Below are 25,299 nucleotides of genomic sequence, written 5' to 3'. Positions count from 1 at the left end.
AGTTTTTTAGATGTATTTTATCATCATATCCTGTTGATTTTAATTGTCTCTAATGTCAAGCTATATTCTTACCCCCGTATTCATAAAAATATCAGTTTTAAGGTTTAAAATACAATTTAGTTAAGACACATTTTAGGCCTAAAATTGCTTTCTTATAAATTCGTATTCATAATGAGCATTTTAAGTAAACAGTATTTTAATATTTTTTTTAAATTCTGTGATGGTAACACTATAACTTTTATGTGCCACTTCAATCATAGTGCAGCAAAACAATGAATATTAAATAATAAAGTACTTGTACTTTTATTGGTTTTTTTTTTCAGTAAATAAAATCTGAAATTACAGATTAAACTTGTTGTTAAACTTACACAATCAGCGAATAAAAACCGTTAATATTTACATTAAGCCTAAATATATTAATATACAAACATTTTTATATATTTTTTTTCAATTATTATTAATTTATTTTTATTGTCATTTTGTTAAATTGTAACAAAATCTAATGATTTTCTATGATAAAACTCTTAATTTTAATGCCGGAGTGAGTATATTAGATTGTGTGGATCTTCTTCCACGATGTTTACACATTTAATTATTACATGCCGTTACAGGTTAACAGTAAATGACAAAAATGTCTATAAAACTAACTTGTGAACCTCATGTAGCTCACTGCCGGAGGAATATATAACAAAATCATATATTTTTATAATGGTAATTATTCCGCAGCGGAGTTAAAATTATGTTTAGCAATTGCAATATTATCGTCTGTTATTACAAATTTATAAACACTTATCTTTAAAATTCCTTTATTTTAAGATAAAATATAAAAAGAATACCTTAAAATTCGTTTATTTAAAACAACATTTGAATTTGGTATTTTAAGCTAGAATAGTTTATGAATACAATTTTAAGGAATTTTGCTTAAAAATGCCTTAAAATGCTGTTTTATGAATACGGCCGTTACAATTTAAATACTTTAAGCTATTTTAAAGTCATTCCAAAAATATTCCTTCCATTTAAAATCTAACAGCTGAACAAAATGTCATAAAACTGCTTTAGCATTATTAAGTTGCAATATGTTGCAAATGTGTATGATAATCTTAATTTTATGACCGAATTCCTGTTGAGTTTATTCGTATTCATACTTGTATTTTTATTATATTGTAATTTTATATTTTTACAGCACATTGTTTATAAACGAAAGGTAGCTTTATTTAACTGCACTTAATTTACGTGCATAAATCTTTTATAAAATGCTCTTTAGATGTAATTTTTCGAAGACATACTAAAAATTTGTTACTTTTTATTTAAAACTATAAAATTTAATGTTACTAAATACATGTACGAGTATCATAAAAATATGAAATATCAAATTTATATTTTTAAACTTCATACTTGTTGTACAAATCGTTTAACATTTTACTTACAGTCATAATATTCATATCGATCAGCTTCGCTGGGATTGTTGCTGCCCATAATTTTAGTGAAAACTATAAAAAAAGGAAATTGCAAAATTATTATAAAGTGCTAAAGAAAACATTTTAAAATTATTATTGACACTTAAGTAAGTGTGCAGCAAAACTACAAACTAATGATAGATAAAAAAAAATAATGACAAAATTGATTCGAAAGTAAGTAATAGTGAAATGCATGCTACTGCAACGAAAACATTGCTTAAATGAATAGGAGAATTTAAAATTTAATTTTTTGTTAAATAAAACTTAAATTCTTATGTTGCATATTTTTTTAAAAATTTAGTTTGTTGCATCCCTTATTTATTTATATATTGTAGAATAAATTTCATATTACTTACAATTTAAGCAACACTGACGCCAACGCACCAGACACGATTTCGAACGTGTTAAACTTGTATTTGAGTAATTCTCGTGTTGATGATTGTTGTTACCGTTTTGCTGCTGTTGCGATATACAAATTATAGGTGGACGTTCCGATAATGGTATTGCAACAAAATTTGTGTTTGTTGTTGTCCTAGATATTGCGTTTTGATCCAATGATGTTGCATACAAACTGTGCAATTGCTGTTGTTGCTGACGTTGTAACAATTGTGTATCAATATTGATACTATTATTGTTATTTGTATTATCGTTGTTGTTATTATTGTTGTTAGTGTTGTTACTATTGTTGTTGTTGTTATTTGTTGTTGTGGTAATGGTAGCAGTCGTTGTTGTTAGAATGAGTTGTGTGGGAGGTGAATCTGAAATAAAGAAACAAATATAAGTATAATGTCATAACTGAGACAGGTTGTCTGGTAAAGTGGAGGAGGCATTTTTGAATTATTGAAAATACTTGTATTTTATAAATTTGGAAAAGTCATGGTTTGGTGTTTAAAAATTTAGAAATATCAAGAGATACCATCAAAAGCAAAAAGTACAAATTTCTCTTTATCGATCGGTCTGATTTGAATTTTTTATTTAGGTTATTTTCTATGTCTAAAAATACCAAAATATCAATGATTTAATTATGCAATGACACCAACAATTTAAAAATTTTCATATTTTTCTGATTTTTCCATTTGTTGTATAATTTTCATAATTTGGTTGTAAATATTAAAATTTCCACAATTTGATAAATTAACCAAAATTTTTAAAAATTTTGTTATTTAAGATTTTTTTTTATTTATAGTAAAATTTTTAAGATTTTGCTATTTATAGTAAAATTCACAAGATTTAAATATTATAGTATAGTTTTAGTGATTTTTCTATTTGCGATAAAGTTTAAAATATTTTGATATTTATAGCAACACTTATAAAAGTTTGTTATTTATAGTAACATTTTCTAAAATTTGCTATTTTCAGTCAAATTTTTGGTATTTATAGTTGATGCCATCAATAACATCTCAATGATTAACGCCAACTCCAATACATTTCCGGATTCTTTATGGGATATTAGAATTAAACTATAGAATGTGTGTAAAACTCATCTTGGAATTGCCTCATGGATGTCGGCGCAAACGTGGATACTTATAGAACTTAGACGAGCCTATAAAATATCATTATTAGGAAAAACAAGTAAAAGAGCTATATTCGGCTGTGCCGAATCTTATATACCCTTCACCAAATTATACTTAGGTAAACCATTTTTTTTCCAAAGTATTTTTTTTCATTTTTTGGAAAATAATTTTTTCGAATTGATTTTTTAATTTTTTTTGGTTTTTAAATTTTCAATTTTTTTTTTTAATATTTAGCGAAAAAAAATTTGGTGAAAAAAAAATTCGGGTTAAAAAATATTTTTATTTCGATTTTGACCCATTGCAGGCCCATTGGCTTAGAGGCTCAAACCGCATACAAAAGGAAATTTAAAGGAACTGTATGGAACTTCGCAACTAGCATTATAAATGGTACCTCACCGGTTGTGGACAAAACTAGTGGGGAAATTGAAACATCAAAATATGATCAGCTGCGAGTTTGAAGAGACACTTTGTAAGAACTCTAAATATAGTTCATAGTGAATAGAATACTTAGTAATTAATAGACGAATTTTCTTTGATACCAAGATAAAATTCAAAAAAATAATATATTAGGACATTATGACAATATGACCAAATAGTAGACCTTGTGAATATCCCAATTATATATACATATTTTTAAAGACAAAATTATAAATAAAGAACATGTCATAATAATAAATAAAAATAGTAAAATCCTTACTTTGCTACTTAAAGTAAAAATTTAGCTATTTATATTTTCAATTTTTTTTAAAGTAAAATTGTCAATATTTTGCTATTTACATTAAAATGTTCAAGATTTTGCTATCTATAGTAAAATTTTTAAGATTTTGCTATTTTTAGTAAACATTTCAAAATGCTGTTCTTATAGTAAACATTTCAAGTTGTTGCTATTTATATTAAACTTTTCAAATGTTGTTGAAATAATTGAATTTTCAAGATTTTGCTATTTATAATACCACTAGCTGACCGACCGGCTTCTCTCGGTAGCTATTTACTAGGGTATTCAATTAATCGGGTTTCTGGTTTAATCGGTTAACCGAGCAAATAAATTTGAGATCCTTTTTGTATACACATTTGAGTTTTTTTAGGATTTTAGTGAGATCTTCCGAAATAGTCTTTTATAAAAAGAATATAATTTAGTTTTTTCCTTTTAAACGATTTTTTTTCTTTAGATTTAATAAAACTTGACTTGGAAAAAACTCATTCGCTGATTGTAGATGTTGGAGAAATCGAAAGCATGATGAAGAATATTCATTATCTTAGTTTTTTTCTAGTTTTTTCTAAGCATATTGGTATCCTTTTTGGATTGTTTTAGATATTGAAGACTTTTGAAAGTTTCGTTAAGTTCTGTACATGTAAATGCAAACAAAGTTTGAAACACGTGTAAATTAAATACGTCAGTTGTTATTCTCACTAAACATTTTTCTTGGATGTTAAAATTTGTAATTGAATTGGAAAAATAAATACAAAAAATATGTTAGTGCAAAAAAAAGGAATTTCGGTTAATCGACGCAAATTAATCGGTTTACTTGTTATTTGAAAATCGGCAATTTTAAATTATTCGAACAGATAACCGTCCAAAATTAATCGTTTACCGATTAACGGTTAATCGTGAATACCCTACTATTTACTAATGATTTGTATTTCATATACCACTAATTAGGAACTTTCTAAAATTTACGCGTAGGTTAAGTAAAAAAATAAGTAGTGAAAAGGAGGAAGTGTTGTTAGTTATTCAAGTTTCTCCAAAAAAATGTCTCTTATTAAGAAACATGAGAAGTGAAAAGAAAGCTGTATATTAAAACATAATTTCATCTACATAAAATTTCGAATCGAATAAAAAAAATCTGCCAAATTGCTCCAGGCGTACTCACGTGATGCGATTACATACATATATAGACTATTTAATTTTTATATATTTTCAAAATTTTGCTATTTATTGTAGAACATACACCCAGAGAAAAAATATAGTTGGGCATGGTTACTGTAACCATTTCAATATTGTTACAAGTTTTTTAACTATATTATTGTCACAGTAACCATTTACATGATTGTGGTAACCATAATATGGTTAACTTACGATTCACATGATTGTATTAACCATATATATGGTTACAGTAAACAAATATATGTTTGTGACAACCATTCATATGATGAAGGACTTATCATATTATGGTGAGAACAACATATTATGATAAAATTATTCATCATAAATATGGTTGCCACAAACATATATTTGTTTACTGTAACCATATATATGGTTAATACAATCATGTGAATCGTAAATTAACCATATTATGGTTACCACAATCATGTAAATGGTTACTGTGACTATAATATTGTTAAAAATCTTGTAACACTATTTAAATGGTTACAGTAACCATTCCCAATTATATTTTTTCTCTGCGTGTATAAGATTTTGCAATTTATGGTAAAATTTTCAAAATTTGATCATTTATATTAAAATACCTACTATGCTAGTTATAGTAAAGTCTTCAAGCATTAGCTATTTATAGTAAAATTTTAAAAATTTAGCTTATTATAGTAAAATGTTGCTTTTTATATAAAAATACCTAGTTTTCTAGTTATAGTAAAACTTTCAAGATTTATAGGAAATATTTCAAAATGTTGCTATTTAGAGATACATTTTAACAATTATGCTAATTACATTAAACGTTTAAATTATTGCTATTTAGAAAATATTTAAATTGTTGCTATTACAAGACAAATATTATAGTAAACATTTAAAAATTTTGCTATTTAGAGACAAATATTCAAAATGTTGCATTTTACTAAACATTATAACTCTCAAAATTTCTTTTCATATTGGATCTTAAAAGCAAAAACGAAAAATAAGTTTTCCAATTCTTTATAAGGCTATTAATAAAATAATCAACAGGTACGTAAAGTTTGCTAAAAATTCATAAGTTTACAGAAAATTTATGCTAATACATATTTTAGTTCTTCAATCAATATTAATAAACCTTGAAAAATAAATTATTTGCAAGAAAAACTATCATTTTAAACAGATTTGTAGTCATACATACATTATGACCTGTCAACAGTCATCACTGTGCATGACAGCTCTAAATGACACATGTATAGCTGAGAGTCTTTTACTTAAAAATATTTCAAAAATATGTTTGAGGTTTTTTATTTATTTATTTTATCTTAAAGTTTAGACAACAAGCAGACACATTGAAAAACAAACTGAAAATAATACATATTTATTTATCAATATGCATAATAATAACACTCACTTTGTTTCAAATAAACAAATATTTTTTTAAGAATTTTATTAAAAAAAAGTAAATAATTTCAAAGAATTATTTCAAATAATAAAATGATTAGACAAGTAAAAAATAAATTACGTATTTTTATTTATTTTCAAAGAGAACAAAAAATAATGAAAAAAGAAAAGAAATAGTTATTAAATATAAATTTCTTTAAACAAACATTTATAGAAATAATATTTATTTATGTCCCAGTGTTCTACATTTATACGTTGCGATTCGATTATTACTACCATTATAATCGAAAAGGCTGAACACTTTTTCCCATGAATTTGTTTTGCAGTTGTACGAGCACGAGCTAATATTTATTCTGTTTTGTTTTATTGATAGTTTTTTTTTTTCTTTCTTCAGTTTTCACTTTTTGTTTTTTTTTGTTCTTTATCACACAATTTTTACTATTGTCAGTGGTTGTTTTGTTGTAAAATATGTAGGTGTATATGTGTGTGTGTGTATGCATGTGAATGTACATAGTGGTAGTAGTTTTGTTGGCCAAAAGCCAAATAAGTAAACAAAATCGACATTGGCAACCCACAATAAACGGACGCATGCATGTTTGGCACAAGGGCGGTTGGTGGGTTTGTTGGTTTGTTGCCTGGTTGATATATATAAATTTGGCGGAAAATTCTCAAAATTCAAGCATCCCAAGAAAAATTGTTTTTAACAATTTTGCAAAAAAAATATATATTTTACCATATGAGGAAAATAAAAAATTTTGTAAAATTTTACTAAAAATATTTTTCAAAATTTGTATCTTATGACAAGAACGAAATTTGCAGTATTGTTGGTTTGAAGATGAAAATTTAAAAAAAAAATCTTAAAGGTACAGATTTCAGATACAGAAATTAATATGGTTCCAATTCAAAAAACTCTCCTTTGTGATTGGGTGTATGACTTAAAAATGCGGGATTTACAACAGATAGCGTATCTTTTGAAAGCGGTTTTTGTTTTAATAACTTATATGTAAATTTGAAGGGTACCAATTAGTGTTCATAAACCGGTTAGCAGGTTAACCAAAAATCTCGGTTTTTTGCAAACCGGTTAATTTAAAATGTTGATTTTCGGTTAACCGTTGTCATGATGAAGTTTCATATCAAGCCGCATATTCTGGGCGTTTTTCGGCCAATGCTCTCTTCAAGCGAATCAGTTGTGTTTTTTTTTCTATGGTCTACAGATTTCTTCATTTCGAAACCCAAAAGAAATACTAGCCATCTGAATTCAGTTTCAATGATTCTTCAATTTTTTTATTTTCGTCATATATATGCATGTATTTTGGTATAACTACTTGTATTTGCGTATGAATTGAATATGTCAGGATTTTCTGTCATATTTTTTTACTTTGCGCTACATGTTGGCTGCAAGTTTCAATAAAAAGTACTTCCTTAAATTATTTGTTTTGTGAAATTACAAGTATTTAATGAAATTCAAGCTAATTTCTTAAATTGGCAATTTTTTTATTATGTATTTATCATAAGAATTTATCATAATATTTCAATAGCCTTTGTTATAGGTTGTTCTATATTCTAACTATACCTTAATGAATATACATATTTATTATTTTATATGTACATTTCGTTTATGTATAAAAGGTATTACAACTTCCGGTTGCAGTTGTTTGGTATCACATGAATACCCGAAAAAAACCTGTTAAAACAATGTGCATACGAATATTGTTATGGCATTGTTTTTATTCTTGAAAATAAATATTCATAAATATATCCATATAAGTCTGACCATTAATATACGTAGGTTTTTCTCTCTAATGGAATATTTCAGATTTCATATGTTTTCAACACTCTGTTGGGTGTAATTCGTTTTTCGTTAGCCTAAAAGAAATATAAACAGGGTCATAAGCGGAATAAATAAAGGAATTAATTTCTTAAATTCTTCGATATTGGTTACAATGAACGTAAAGGGTAGTGACAATTTTAGTTCATTATAATTGGTGTTCTTTATAAGACCATTAAAATAAGTGAGAATGTCCAAAATTCAGACAAAATTTAAAAACAACCACCAATTTGACAATTTACGATTAGTAAAATTGGAAAAATATTTCAAAAGTGAAGCTGGCATCCACAGTTTTCATTTTTCGAGCAAAATCAATTTAAGGGATTATCATACTATGTTGATTATCAAAATTTCCTCATTTAAAGTTCAGAGAAACCACATGTGTTTGTCGAAAAACACACAGTGAGGACTATCGTAAAAATGTATTAATAAATTTAAATATTCTAAATAATTCTAATAAACGAATCGTAGAAAATGAAATGAAATATTCAGATTCACTAAATTAAAATTTGCAATAATGCAAATTTTGTATTTCACTATCTTATCTTTCATATTGTAAAAGACATTTAAGTTTAAATGTTGTGGCAGCGATTTGTGTTTGAAAAAGTCTCTATTTAATCCATCATTTGTTTTTTCTACAATAGTTTCTTGTATAATCTAACTGCAGTTAAAATTGAGGTAAAAAATGAAAAATAATATGTATTTCATTTACACATATGCATAAGATTAATGCGAAAAAATACAAATCAAGAAAAAATTGGGTGTAAATAGATGGAACGCGTTTTTTTTAATAACTTATTTGTCCGTTATTTATTCTCAATCTCATTCAACATTATGTCGAATTTTGTGCCAACAAAGCGTCATATGCGGGAAGTTTAGCTTTACTTATTTAATTTGAAAAAAGTGCTAACCTAAGCTTATGGTTAATGTGTTTCATGGGTTTCAATGTGCGAGAGATAGTTTCATTTCAGAAGTCGTGATTTTAACACGGAAGACAAAGATCCAAAAAAGTTAGAAGGCCAAGAATTGGAGGTATTACACCATTAAGATTGTTGTCAAACTCAAAAAAAGCTTGCAAAATCATTAGGAAAGACTCAAGCAGCAATTTCAAAACGTTTTCGTGTAGCAGGATTCATCCAAAAGTCTGGAAGTTGGGTACCATACGAATTGAAAAATTTATCCATTACGATAATCTGAAGAGATCTTACGCGAAGCCCGACCAGCCGAATCGACACCAAAATCAAATATTCATGGCGCTAAGGTAATGCTCTGTATTCGGTGGAAGCAAAAAGGTCCTATCTATTATGAACTGCTGAAATCTGGTTTCGTTAGCCGAAAAACACCCAGAATATGCTGTCATATATAAAGCCGTAATATTCCATCATGACAAAAATTGTATTTTCTGGACTAACTTGGCTCTAAGGTCATGAAATCTACACGCAGAGAAAAAATATAGTTGGGCATGGTTACAAGATTTTTTAACAATATTATAGTCACAGTAACTATTTACATGATTGTGGTAACAATAATATGGTTAATTTATGATTCATATGATTGTATCAAACATATATATGTTTACAGTAAACAAATATATGATAAGCAACATAATATTATGATAAGCAACATAATATTATAAGTCCTTCATCATATGAATGGTTGTCACAAACATATATTTGTTTACTGTAACCATATATATGGTTGATACAATCATGTGAATCGTAAATTAACCTTATTATTGTTACCATAATCATGTAAATGGTTTGGTTCTAGTGTTACATACAGTCCTTACATTACCAATTATCAAGAAAAAAGTGGGGTATGCTACCTTTTGGTATTCAAGGGCAATGGTGTAAGTTGAATATACCACTAAGTAAATACATAGTTTAGGGTTACACCATTTTTGCGCTGATAGCCTCATTTACAAATTTCTTATTCATGTTTAACAATATAAAAAAGTAAAAATCAAATATTTCTCTCATATATCCTAATATTTTTTCAAGCAAAACCTCCCATAATTATTATTTTCATAAAAGCCTAAAAGTATACCACAATTTGGCAATTTGGTAATAACATAATAACAATTCTAGGAATATTCTCGATTTTATTTAATTTTTTATTAAATAAATATTATAGAGCGATTTTAGTCAAATAAAAATGGTAAGTTTAAAAGTTAATGTTTCGAAATATGTATGTGAAAAATTATTAGATTAAAATTCATAGTAAATACCACATAATTTATGGCATTCAAATTGTACTCATAAATTATGTGGTATTATATGGTTTAAGTGTTTTTTAATAAAATTATATATGCTTTTTTATATTTTTGCAAAGAAAAAATTTCATTCTTACACGTGATAAATAAAACTAAAGTCATAAAAAATATCTTCTGAAGAGCCAGCTAGCCAATGATGCTTTGCAAAACATAATTTATTAGATGCGAATGTCCACAAATATTTATTTAATTTTAGCTAAACAAACAAACTTGTGCATGAGTATTCAAATTTATACGAAATAAATTATTTATAAATATTTTGAATTTAAGTCAATTACGTGTTGTTTATAAAAATAGTTTTAGTTTGGTTTTCCATCTTTTTTTTTTTGTATTTTTTGCAACTTATTTATAAATTCTAAATAATATATTTTTAATATTTCATATTTATTTATTTGTTTTTTCACCACATTTTCAGAGGTGTATGACTGATGATGAACAGCAAACATTTAGTATATTAACCGACAAATTTGAAACAAACAAACTAAAGTATAGAAATAAAATAAGAGCCAAATAAATGCCACTCATGCTAATAAGTAACAATTTGTGAAGGCGAAATAATTTGTGAATATTTGTTTAACATAACTTAAGATTTTTTTTTGTTGCAAATTTATCACAAATGAAGTGTTATGTTTCCAAATAATGGGAAATTAATTTTCTTGTTTTTAAATATAAATAATTGATTTGCTAGAAAAATCTTTGTTATATCCAACAAACATCAAACATTTTTGAAATTGTCTTGAAATATTTCAGAAAATATATTTAAAACTTTAGAGAAATGTTAGATCACGTTAAAAGTACTTAAGTAGTTTAACGTGGATATATAATACATAAAATATAAGTAGGCGTGAATATGTATTGAATAAAGTTCTGAGTTTTCACTCCAAGCAACTTTCGTTGAAATTATATTTTTCATTTTAAATAAATTGATTTCTTTTTTTTGCGTATTTCCTGTCTTACATTCGATAAATTTCGCACAGAAAACTGTTTTTATATTCATGTTCTTCATTGTGTTTATCTTGAATTTAAAAATAAAAGTAAATAAAATTAATACAAAACAAAATGAGTAGAAAAACAAACATTTATCATTTACCTAACATCAATCGATCAAATTTATCAAGTTTATTCATCATTAATGATGTGTTTTCTTTCGCCTTTTTCATTATTTTTTGCACGATTGATATTTAGTTTGTTTATTTAAATAAATTTAAAAACAAAATACTAAGAAACATCAAATAATACAAAAGCATAAAACATTTACAAAAATAAACAGCGAATTTCTTTGTTTTCAATTTATTTTGAATAATTTTCTGATGAAGTGAAGTTGTTGAATTTTTATTTTTTCCAATTGTAAAAAGTTAGTCACATAAACACATTGTTCTTTTTCGATGAGTTGGACTGAGGCAGACCTACTTAGAATTTAATAAGGACACACATAAATTCAATTTTACGAAGGCGGGTCAATAAGTCCGTAACTTTTTTAACGAAACACAATTTTTTTTGTTGAAAAATAACTTTTTTTTTGTTGAAATGCGATCGTTTTCTTTCAAATCCTCATTAAATCGACTTAATGAGTTGACGTAATATTCGCAATTGATTGTGTTACCCTTCTGAAGGTAATGCTTCCCAAAAAATGGTTACCATTACTAAATTGACTGACAAACCCAACTTGACCTTCATTTTGACTGCTGTTAGGTTTGTGGTGCATCCACGGTTACAAAATTGCACAAAAACTCCGTATTGCGGTTGAACAACGTCAAACACACTTGCCGAGTTGTCACACGATTGTGTTTGTGGTGAATTATGAGTAAACGAAGCGCCCATCTTGCGAAAGCTTTCACATACTCAAGTGATCATTCAAAATTTAAACCACTGAGCAATATCTCGCACTTTCAATCTCCGATCATCCAAAACCATATCGTTAATTTTTTCAATTGATTCGGGTGTACTCTGAGAAAATATATAGTTGTACATGTTTACCATAACCATTTCAAAATTAGTTTAACAATATTATGGTCACTGTTATTATATATATGGTTGCGGTAACCATATTATGTTTAAGTTACAATTCACATCATTGTGGTATATATCAATATGAACATAAACATAAGTTCATGCCCAGTTGTCGGCAGCAACACAAATTTCTGAGAAAAGTTCACTATCACATTATTTTATAAGAAGTATCAATCGACCTCTTTGTCGATTGATACTTGAGTAATATGAGTAATCACTAGAAGTTTTTAGTGGTTATAAAAAATAAATATGAACTTTTTGAGAAATTTTGGTCTAACAGTCTTGGATCATTCAAGATATATTCACATTTGAATCTTTTTTACTTTTCAGTGTTCACTCATATGTTTTTATATCAAACTAAAATTTAAATATGTTGATATTTACATAAATTCTAAAAACTTATATTTCATTTAGCAATATATATTTCTTCTTTCATTATTAACTGCTAAAAAATTTATTTGAAATTTTGTTTTTTTTTTAAATTTTAACACATGCAGTTGTTTGTAAACAAAATTCGATTGTATTTTTTAATTAGCTTAAAATGAATTCAATGCAATAAAAGATATATTGTTTTTTATTGTACCAAATGTGGGTTGCGATTTACCTATATATTTTCAATGGAAAAATAATTAAATTTCTGTTTGTTGCAATTTCCACTTTTATTTATATGAAACGGATCTTGTTTTCAATCAACGAATTAACAATTCATTCCTTAGAAACATATGTTGGTTAGTTTTCGTGCTTCAAAAATATTCCAAAAGATTTTCACTGCTTGAAAATAGATAAATATATATACATAAATGAGGAGCCGCAGAACAAAAGGTACTTTTTCGAATTTTTTTACAAATTGATTTTTTGGTATTTTTATAATATTTGGATTGAAATCTTGTAGAAAAATCAATTTCCCAAAATTTTTAATTTTTCAAAAAAGTACCTTTTGTTCTGCGGCTCCTCAAATGTATTTATATACTGTCCACCACCTCTAGCGTTGAATGATGGCATATAAATTGGTTATTCCGTCTGTAACACAGAGAAATTTTAATCTATGAATATTTCCCATCGCCTATTTATCGCTCTGTAAAAAACGTATAAAACACGCTTATTTCCATGAAAAAACATGCTTGTGTGCTACTTATCTCTTATAATTTCCGAGTTATATGCCATACCTTGTCCGCTTTTTTAAAAATATAGGGGCGTTCTTTAAGACCAAATAGACTCAACTTTTTTTTTAGTTAGACAACTAAATTACCAATAACATACAAACAATTTCAAAGAAGTATTAATTATGGATCCAAAATTAAACGATTTTCAATTTCTGTTTTTTGGGAGAAAATGTGACTTAACTCTTTTTATATCCGTCACCTTCGTGAGAAGGGTATATATAAGTTTGTCATTCCTTTAATGTATATATATTCTTGATCCTTATAGATAGCGGAGTCGACTAAGCCATGTCCGTCTGTCTGTCTGTCTATTGAAATCAACTTTCCGAAGCCCCCAAATAAATTACATACACGATTCATACACCAATATCTCCGGAATTCTTCCGGCTCGGTTGCTATTTAAAAACTAGGACAACCTCGATTTTTAACCTATATCTGGATTACTTAGTCATGGATATCTAATGATAGATATTTCAAAGACCTTTGCAACGACGTATATAACAACGTATATAGCAAGTTGGACCTACAATGGGTCAAAATCGGAAAAAATATTGTTTAACCCGAATATTTTTTTCACCAAATGTTTTTTTTAAAAAAAAAAAATTGAAAAAAACAAAAAACTTCTTTAAAATTTAAAAAAACAATTTGAAATTTTTTTTTCCAAAAAATGAAAAAAACAACTTTGGAAAATTTTTATTTTGAAGATTCGTCACAGCATAATATTGCTCTCTTACTTACTTTATTATACAATTTTATGTTTTTCTAAAAGGTATCTTTACGGAGAACATTTTGGTATAAAAAACATGTCCTATTTTTCGAATATGTCGCCCCTACGCTTTAGCATTCGACCTATTTTTTATCAAAATTTCAAGTTTGCGCCACATGTTATAAAATCCCAAAGCTGGAATCAGAAAAAAGAAAGCAGCTTTGGATATCTTGATGTATTCCCTATTTATTCCCAAAGTATTTTCCCAGTCCCTAAGGAAATGTGGACATTATGCAAAATTGTAAAAACTACAATTTTTGGGATTTTTGCTCCAATTTTCAGTAATTGCGGCAGAACCTTTGACCTTTTTACAAGTTTTTTTATACGTTGTTATTAAGAATGAAAAATTTAAAAAACGCTGAAAATTTCACTGAGTTTGAGCAAATATTACGAACAATTTGATCCAGATTTATTCCGAACTATTTTTTTAGATAAGTTAATTTTTAGTCTTACAAAAAAATTTCAAGTCAATATCTCAATTGGTTTCAAAAATATGATACTTTAAAACTCCGTCCATAAAAAATATTGCAGGAGAATTTGTAGAGTCCATTTCAATAACTTAAATTCGAATACTCCTTGGCTACGCCCACGTCAAATTTTAGGCACTTAAGCGTTCACATGACAACCTCTTGTTAAAAATCAACAATTCTATAATCTATTAAAGTTTATGTCACTCAAAATTACGTATGTACCTGTGAAGGTACGAATTTCATATGTATCAGATACATGCTACAATCAATCCATATGGAATACATTTCGTCTGATCCCATCTTAAGCAAGCACATTGTTGTATGTATGTCTGATTACGCTTCAATGGTGAGCCGAATAAATCATGTAATTCTAATTGAATGGTACTTATAATTCAGCTTATCTCAATAGAGGAACATAAGTAATTTTATCGATTTTATTTCCCCATATAGCGATCATTAACCCCGTAATTTTCAATTAATATTAATACTAATTCCATGCATACTCATTTAAAGCTATAATCTAAAGTCAATCTAAATATTTTGCATCCATTAATGGTTTTTCCTTCCCGCTGGCATTCATGTCGAACACATTAAGGTGAACATTTAACAATACGTGGTCTACACAACCACTGCGGGAGTATAAAAATACTAGCTGATGTCTTTAGATTAAATGTGAATCATTGAAGCAAATTTTTAAATTCGCTATATAATAGAAATTAATTTTTAAATATTTATATTGAAATTATATTTAAAGATACCAAAAGAAATGTAGTATTAGACAAGACTTCAATTACATTATTCTATATAACGATAGAGAAAATAAAAGACATTTGATTGTTAATCAAAATGTTTACTTAATAATGACTTATTATAATACTCAAAAATAATAATTTCCATAAAAATTTCTCATGGGCACTTGTTTATAACAAAACAGTAATCAAATCTGCCTCAAATATTTTTATGATCTCATATTTTTGGAGAAACGTGTAAAAACTATTACACTTTTCATAATCAATGCAAATAATTAATTGAAAGATCTATCAAAAATTCTGAAACAAAAATTAAACAAAATCTTAACATTTCAAATTCATATATGATTTGAAATGTTATGAAGTTTTGTTCTACATAATTTTGCCTTTTATTGTTTTCAATTCACTTCAGATCTGCCCAGTTCAATTGCATTTTAATGTATACAACGAGTTTTGATTTGGTGTGAAATAAATGTATTGCACTCAAACTCTCGTATCCATAAATACAAACATTAAGGCTTTTTGCTGGAAAATTCTGTAATTTGATTTTGACTTTTTTACTTGTTGTGGTTTAGATAAGTTGTTTACGTTTGTTGTGTAAACAATTCCACTTTTTTAACAAACAATTCGAAATAATTTGAATAAATATTTTTATTAAAAGTGTCTATAAAATAATGTAGGTGTTTTCTTTTAGAAAATGTTTGTTTTTTGATCATCTTCAAATTTAGAGTGAAATTAATGAATGTTATTGGTTTGCAATAAGGTGAAATGCTTATAACTATAATATTTTCACAATTATGTTTCCAATTTGTTTACAAAACAGAAAAAAATTTAGTGAGTGACTGACTGACTGATTCAACATCGCCCAGCCTAAATGCCAAAAGTTAGAGATATTAAATTTAAACTATATTTTCCCCTCTCCCAAAGTATTTCCACTAAAAAGGAATTGTTTGAAATTCGAAAGTTTAGGGCGTAAAAACGCTTAAATTTGGTAACTTCCAAACTGTATATATAATCCATCTTTATCTACTTAAAAAATTTACAGACAGGTCTTTGGTACTTTTAGAAATTCAAATCCTTTAGGCGAGAAAACGGTTAAAAACTATGTTTTGGTACTTTTTTGGCATCCACTAAATCTTTTAAACCAATTAAAATATAAATACGTTTTAAATCGTATTATTTACTTATACACAAATTTTCAAATTCATTTTTGGTATTTTTGAATTTAGTACTTTTTGGAAATTCAAACCCTTAACAGGTAAAAATTGTATTTTTTCATAAAATATGTTTTTCTATAAATTGATGTTGGCATATGAGCTCCTTTTATAATAATAAAATTTATTTTAATACAATTTTTGTCATTTCAATGTGAACATAAAGTTCCAAAAAGGGGTGAAAATGGGAAAATACATTTTATTCGAAATTATAAAGTCAATTTTGATAAAAATTTCAAAGATTTCAAATTAACAGTCGAAATGGGATAAATCCGGATAAACAGTTTGGTATTTTTTAAAACCTATGTTTTTCTTGTGAATATTAATACAGACTTGAATCATTTAATGAAGCATTTTTATTTTGACCCTATAACCCGCAAGAGTGCCTCAAGGAATGCATTACAAAACACCAATTATCTCAAAAAGTAATTATAATTTTTTTTTTAATTTAATTATGACTTTAGTTACAGACTTGATGACATTTCATTCTAAGGTCGCAATGCATTCTGATTTTTAGTTTTTGTTTTGTCAGCTGTTTTGTGAGTGATGTCATAATTTTAGCACGTGAAATTTTGATTGTAATTTTTTTTCAATCTATGTTTTACTAACTTTGAGTCGCCCGATCTATTCGAAATATTTTTTATTAGTTATTTTTCATTAGTTTTTCAATAAAATCGTATCATAATTATTGTTTTTTACACCTAAACCGGCAACAATGCCCTGAGGCACTCTTCACCTTTTTGCACCTGGTTCCTAAACTTAAACTTAGTTTCTGGTGGCTGTTCTGAGTTTATTGGGTCATAATTACCCTAAACTAATTATTAGACACCTTTTTTAGCTTTTTCAAGTTTGCGAGTTAAGCTACGTTTCCGCATACACCATAATCGGCACCGAAAACGAAATTCCATATATTTGCACCGAAAAAAGTTCGTTTCAGAAATCGGCAACGAAAATTGGGAACGAAACGGCACCGAACAGTAACGAAAAACCTGTCATTTGGGGCCGGAACGAAAACAACTTCAAGTAGGTTGTTTTCGGTGCTGTAGGAACGAAATTATTTTACTTATTTTTTTATTTCAAATTTAAAGAAAATCAAAATGAATAAAAAAAAAATAATTTTCTTTATTGGAAGAGGAAAAAATAATGAAATTCTATTTAATGTGCGACATCCAAAATTAAAAAATAATTTTGTTTCTGTTTTATGCGGCAAAGCACCCAACTGAAACGAAAACTATTCAGAAACGAGACGGTGACGAACACCAACGTTTTTCAGTTTTCGTTATCGGCGCCGATTACGGTGTATGCGGAAACCAAGCTTTAGAGGGTTAAAGACAGTACCGTTATTAGCTTTTCTCCTAATTGTAATTTTTTAAGATTTTTAATTATTTAACATTATTTAAGTGAAGTAAGAAAAGGGTGCTCAAAGGCATTAATGTACCACAGAGAGACAACAAATGCTACCTTTCCGTTCCTCTAATGATACTAGGAGAAATAATGGACCGATTCTAACCAAATTTGATAGGGACAATATAAAAGTTTGTGCCCAATTTGGTCGAATTTTCTTTAAAACTGAGATCTGTAGTTGATTACAAGGTTTACATGGATGGACGGACAGACGGACATCAACTCAGAAAGTGATCCTGAGCAGATTGATATACTTTCAGGTGGGAGTTAGGACAATATTTTTGCACGTTACAAACATCAGCACTAACCCAAAATTATATAGTCAAAATCGGAACATCCAAGGTTAAAAACTTGTGGTTTTTAACATGTGGTCGTACAAAGTTAAGTTCCGGTTAGTTACAATCGGACCTTCGTATTTCGGGAACAAAGTAGGAAAATTTATTGATTTGGTGTATGACTTAAAAATGCGAGATTTTCTTAAATTTTTAGTTTTTATTTTAAAACTACATACGAATTCTGAGCCAAAAGAAATGCTCATCTTTTGAGACCAAGAACGAATCAAGCCAATATCGAATACTATGTTCCAAAGTGAAGCTTATCCCAGAGAGCGTTCTCCATTGATCAAAATAAATAGTATTTAGACGGGACAAGGCCTGGACTCTAAGGCGGGTGAGGCAACATTTCCTAACCACTTCTTTTTAAATAGTTGTTATGATGAAATATTACGGTTTCACGTCTGGCCGCATATTCTGTGCATTTTTTGGGTTTAACCGAAACCGAAACCGCTATTTTTCAAGGCCTAAAACCCAAACCGAAACCGACAATTATTCTTCGGTTTTTACTTTTAGAAAAATTCAAAAATTTAGAAATGAAAAAAAAAACTTTTTCGTACAATGATTCATCAAGTTCGATGTAAAAATATCTTAATATTTCTTTAAATTTGTCTAATTGTATTACAATAACTGCTTCAGATGATGTAGCAGAATAGGCAAAGAAACCTGTTAATAAAGAATTACATAAACTCATTTAAAGGTATTGATCTCACAAGTATATCCTGACACTAGCTGACCCGGTGCGCTTCGCCACCCCAATTAGAAGAAAGAAATAGTACTATCAAGTCTCACTTTGTGAATCTAATTGTAAATGTCTAATTTCATATTTCTGGGTCCATTATTATAGAAAATGCAAAATGTGTTCCTAATTTAAAATTTTTATGTTTATTATTATAAAATATTCAAAAAGTACCATTGCAATAAGGAAATAGTACCATTGATTATCACTTTTAAATTCGCATTCACTAAACCATAACCCGTCAAGTTTAAATTTTAGATTTGTATATCATTTCCTATATTATCAACTAATTTTGTTTCTATAATACTTAAGATTTAATAAATTATCATAAAACCGAAACCGATCGGTTTTTAATTTTTTAAAACCGAAACCGCGGTTTTGAAATTCTTCGATTTTTTAGAAACTCTAGGTCCATTATTATAGGAAATTCAAAAAAGTACCATTAGAATATATAAAAAGTACCAAAAATCCCCCACTTGTGGTTTCCCACTCACTCGGGTCCATATAAGCTTAATTTCATGGCTTTAGGTTCATTGGTGTAGAAATTACAAAAAGTACCATTCGAATATAGAAAAAGTACAAAAAAGCACCCACTTGTAGTTGCTCACCCACTCGGGTCCGTATAACCTTTTTTTAATGTTTCTAGGTTCATTGGTGAAGAAATTACAAAAAGTACCATTTGAATAAAGAATAAGTACCAAAAAGTCTCCCCCTAGACTTCTCACTCACTTAGAACCATATATGTTTAATTTCGTGTTTCTAAGTCCATTGTTATAGAAAATTCAAAAAGTACCATTAGAATATAGAAAAAGTACCAAAAAGCAGCCACTGGCGGATTCCCACTCACTCTGGTCCATATAACCTTTATTTCATATTTCAAGGTTCATTGGTGAAGAAATTACAAAAAGTACCATTCGAATAAAGAAAAAGTACCAAAAAGTCTCCCCTAGAATTCTAACTCACTTAGGACCATGTATGCTTAATTTCATGTTTTTAAGTCCATTGCTATAGAAAATTAAAAAAAGTATCATTAGAATAAACAAAAAGTACCATGAAGTATCCGCTTGAATTTTCAATCACTTAGGACCATATACGCTTAATTTCATATTTCTAGGTCCATTATATTATAGAAAATTCAAAAAGTACCATTAGAATATAGAAAAAGTACCAAAAAGCACCCACTTGTAGTTTCCCACTCACTCGGTTGCATATAAGCTTTATTTCATGTTTCTAGGTTCATTGGTGAAGAAATTACAAAAAGTACCAATCGAATAAAGAAAAAGTACCACAAAGTCTCCCCATAGAATTCTCACTTACTTAGGACCGACCATATATGCTTAATTTCATGTTTCTACGTCCATTGTTAAAGAAAATTCAAAAAAGTACTATTAGAATAAACAAAAAATACCAAAAAGTCTCCCCCTAGAATTCTCACTCACTTAGGACCATATATGCTTAACATCATATTTCTATGTCCATTATTACAGAAAATTCAAAAAGTACCATTCGAATATAGAAAAAGTACCAAAAAGCAGTCACTTGTAGATTCCCACTCACTCCGGTCTTAATTTCATGTTTTTAGGTTCATTAGTGAAGAAATTACAAAAAGTACCATTCGAATAAAGAAAAAGTACCAAAAAGTCTCCCCCTAGAATTCTCACTCACTTAGGACCATATATGCTTAATTTCATGTCTCTAAGTCCATTGTTAAAGAAAATTCAAAAAAGTACCATTAGAATATAGAAAAAGGACCAAAAAGCCCACACTTGTGGTTTCCCATTCTCTCGGTTCCATATAAGCTTTATTTCATGTTTCTAGGTTCATTGGTGAAGAAATTACAAAAAGTACCAATCAAATAAAGAAAAAGTACCAAAAAGTCTCCCCCTAGAATTATCACTTACTTAGGACCATATATGCTTAATTTCATGTTTCTAAGTCCATAGTTGTAGAAAATTCAAAAAGTACCATTAGAATAAAGAAAAAGTACCAAAAAGTCTCCCCCTAGAATTCTCACTCACTTATGACCATATATGCTTAATTTCATGTTTCTAAGTCCATAGTTATAGAAAATTCAAAAAAGTACCATTAGAATATAGAAAAAGTACCAAAAAACCCACACTTGTGGTTTCCCACTCACTCGGTTTATATATAAGCTTTATTTCATGTTTCTAGGTTCATTGGTGAAGAAATTACAAAAAGTACCATTCCAATAAAGAAAAAGTACCAAAAAGTCTCCCCCTAGAATTCTCACTCACTTAGGACCATATACATTTAATTTCATGTTTCTAAGTCCATTATTATAGAAATTTCAAAAAAGTACCATTAGATGAACAAAAAAGTACCTATAGTACAGTTCACACATTTTGGTACCTAAATATGATCCCCTATTCCTAACACTAACTTCACTCAAATACATATCAGCTAACTTTAATGTCGATAACTGAAATAATTTAAATTTTAAAAAAGTACCATTATGAGAAAAGTACCAATTTCCCTTTTCTTACTTGAACACCCCTCAAGTTTGAAATTTAAAAATATTCCATTTTGCCAAAATTGTTTATGCTACAGGCATGTATCAAAATATTAAAATCTGTGTTAATGTGCCCAAGAATAAATATGTTTTAAAAAAAGTACCAAACTGTTTACCCTGATTTGGCCCAATATACACCTTGGTACTCGAGTTCCAAATAACACCCTGTTAGTTAATTTTTGTATGAATCCAGGAACCAACGTTAAAAAAATTATCAAAATTGGCTTAATAATTTCAAATATAATGTATTTTCCCGATTTTATCCCCTTTTTGGTACCTTTTTTATCCCCATTGAGGTGGTACAATTTCATTCAAATAAATTTCTGTAACGTGGTGGGAGCTCATAATAAAATATTCGTATGTCTATGTCAAATTATAGAAAAATATATTTTATGAAAAAGTACCAAAAATTAACACAATTTTTATCCCTTAAAGGTTAGAATTTCCAAAAAGTACCAAACTTATATTTTTTACTTTTTGTTAATTAAAGAATACGATTTAAAATTTGTTTCTATGTTTATTGGTTTAAAAGATACATAGGGTGCAAAAAAAGTACCAAAATACAGTTTTTACCCGTTTTCTCCCCTAAAAGTTTCGAATTTCCAAAAAGTACGAAACACCTGTCAGCTTATTTTTTAAATGGAGTAACATGCTATTTTACGTTTTTTTTTGTATCTTTATTAGTTTTGAAGATATAAGGTTACCGAATTTACCCGTTTTTACCCTTTTTTACCCCCTAAACGTTCGAATTTCCAAAAATCCCTTCTTATCGGATCGTTTTGGGGAGGGAGGAACCCACAGTTAAAATTTCGTGATTCTAGCTTCAGCCGTTTGGGCTGTGCGATGATGAATCAGTCAGTCATTCAGTCAGTCAGTCAGTCAGTCAGTCAGTCAGTCAGTCAGTCAGTCAGTCAGTCAGTCAGTCAGTCAGTCAGTCAGTAACGTTACTCTTTTATATATATATAGATAATTCGTATAGTACAAAATTTCTCTGCTTTTGAATGAATCCTGCTGCTCGCAAACATTTTTAAATTGCTGCTGGATTTGTTCCTAAAGATTTTGCAAGCTCTTGTTTAACAACAATTTTCCTGGAGTAATGCCTCCGATTCTTGGTCTTCAGACTTAATTGGCTGGCCCGGCACTGTGGTTCCAAATCAAAATATAGGTGGACAAAATTATTTGGCGCTCTTTTTATATAGAATTGGTATCTCCGATTCCAAAAAAAATGTTTAAAATATCAATATAAACTTTTTTTCAAGTTATAGTATGGTCTAGATATAGATATAAAAATTATTAATAAAAAATTTAAAAAAAATACGTTTTCATGTGTTTCTGAAACTAAATTTTTAAAAAGATCTGTATTTAGTATATTTCAAGTTACAGTAGGGTCTAGATATATAAAAATCAATATTAAAGAAATATTTCTAAAAATTCCATTCCGTAAAAATTAAAAAAAAAGTATTTCGGCGGGTGCTGGCGGCTACAATTTTTTTACAAGGACATTCCCCAGAAGTTTCTTTAAATGATGTGTATAGTCATTGGACCGGCTTCGACGGTCTTTTTTTTGGCAAGCTATATAACATTCTTAGAAAAAAAAAATATCAGTATATTTGAGATACAAGTTAAAAGGACTATAACAGGAAAATGGAGAGGCTCATAAATATAAGATATACACTTAATAAAAGCCTATATCACTGTTTATCTATGTTTTGAAGTATGAATTTCTATATGGTAAAACAATTGAGATATATCTAATTTAGTAAAGCAGTAAAATATTTAAAAAAATTAAAGAAAATATGATTCAAAATTTGTTGAACTTCTGGCGCTTCTGTCGAGAAAACGAAATATCCAATTGAAAAACCCATTTGTATTGGAGTAGAGCAGATTGTCAGCTTCCGAAAAAACTTAGTTTTTCCAAATTCTGAAGATACCGATTTTCATAATTTTGTCCACCCAGATTTTAATTTGGAACCACAGTGCCTGGGCGATCTTTGTCTTCCGTGTCAAAATCACAACTTCTGAACCGCACAAATCATATCTCGCACATTCACCATAAGCTTTGGTGAGCAATTGGTGTGCCTCAGCAGCAATTTTTTCGAAACTAAAGAAGTAAAGCAAAACTTCCCGCATATGACGCTTTGTTGACAATGTGTTTAAATTTCCTTTCCAAACGACATATAATTTATTAAAAACAAAAACCGCGTTCAAAAGATATGCCATCTATTGTAAATCCCGCATTTTTAATATGACTTAAAAAAAGTCTAGGGGAAAAACATAAACTTCTCTATATTTTTGCAAATTTTAAACTAAATCAGCATTCTAGTTATTCCTTGCATGTCCAATTGCAGTTATTTGTGTATGCATTTAGGCGCTTATATAAATGAATAATAAATAAGCACTTATACATCATATAATAAATTAGTCATGATTAGTTTACATCTTAGTAATTCAGTCGGTATATAGTAGACATTGAAAAGAAGAATATGTATGTTCATATGAGTAAATTCAAATTCAAGTGAAATCGAAATATTATTTTAATTAAATATTAATAGCAAAAAAGAACTTACTAGATTCACTTATATCTGTTACAGTTTCCATGATTCTTATTTTTTTCTCTCACTTTTTACAATTTAAAAAATTTTATTTTTCAAGATTTTTATAATTTTTTTCTTTTAAAAACCACTTAAGCTTTCAAATTATATTTCTTTTTTTTATAAATTTTCGCACACACATCAATCATTATTTATAATTTGAACATTCTAAACAATTTGCTTTGCTGTTTGTGGTTTTAATTTAACATTAAACACTTTAAGAAACATTTCATTTTGCTGCACAGCACTTGAACACTTGTTTTGTCATTATCAACATTAAATTTATGTTTTATTTTGGAATTTTTTTTATACTGAATGAATCATTTATGAATATTTTATAAGGCTTTTAAATTTATAATTTTTTTTTAAACAAAGAAACGCAGACAAATTTCAAATACAAACAAAAGAATTTCTAATGACAGACATAAAATGTGCGTGTTGGAGAGTGTATGTTTGTATGTGTATTTTTAATATAAATTTAAATATAAAATTTTCTATAAACTTTTCTTTTTTATTAGCATTTTATTCTGTATCGAAGAATTAAACACAAACTTTTTTAGTATTTTTTTTATTTGTGTTTTCTTACGAAAAACCACTGAAACAAAATTTAAAAATTTTGTATAACAACCGCAAGTTTATAAACACAAAACTGGATGAAGAATAAAAAAAATTAAATTTATATTTAACAACACAATTGAAATAGAACAATAACAACAAATATTAAAGAAAAACAATTTATAAACAATGTTTGCATGTCTGTCCGTCCGTCCGTCCGTCCGTCCGTCCGTCTGTCTAGCCTGTAAAAACAAATGTAAACAATTTAACAAAATGCACAAAATAAATGATTTCCTTCCTTCTTGATCTTGTTCTTATTTATATGTTTTGGTTGTAGTTTTCTAATATTTTTTCACTAAATTTGTGTTTGTTTTAAATAATTTATTTTGTTTTATACAATTTATTAAGGCAAATATATTCATTCCATTTAATTTATACTTTTTTTTGCTATTTTTATTTGA

At 27.8% G+C, this 25,299-nt stretch overlaps 1 protein-coding gene across 2 annotated transcripts in view; it reads right to left on the bottom strand.

Moving 5' to 3' along the window:
• Positions 1-24,588, bottom strand: part of LOC135957684 (probable serine/threonine-protein kinase cdc7) — a 205,448-nt gene extending 180,860 nt beyond the window's left edge. For both annotated transcript variants that reach the window (XM_065508471.1, XM_065508470.1), the window contains exons 1-3: positions 24,260-24,588; positions 1,814-2,215; positions 1,428-1,490 (exon numbers count right to left, since the gene is read on the bottom strand). In XM_065508471.1, the coding sequence (XP_065364543.1) occupies positions 1,428-1,490; positions 1,814-2,215; positions 24,260-24,290 (496 nt within the window). In that variant the 5' untranslated portion in view covers positions 24,291-24,588. The remainder of the gene's footprint in view (positions 1-1,427; positions 1,491-1,813; positions 2,216-24,259) is intronic.
• Between the last annotated feature and the right edge of the window lie 711 nt (positions 24,589-25,299).

This window comes from Calliphora vicina, chromosome 4 (assembly GCF_958450345.1).
Source record: "Calliphora vicina chromosome 4, idCalVici1.1, whole genome shotgun sequence".
Lineage (NCBI taxonomy): Eukaryota > Metazoa > Arthropoda > Insecta > Diptera > Calliphoridae > Calliphora > Calliphora vicina.
The sequence above is the reverse complement of the archived record's forward strand: the minus strand, read 5'-3'. Positions and strand labels throughout refer to the sequence as shown.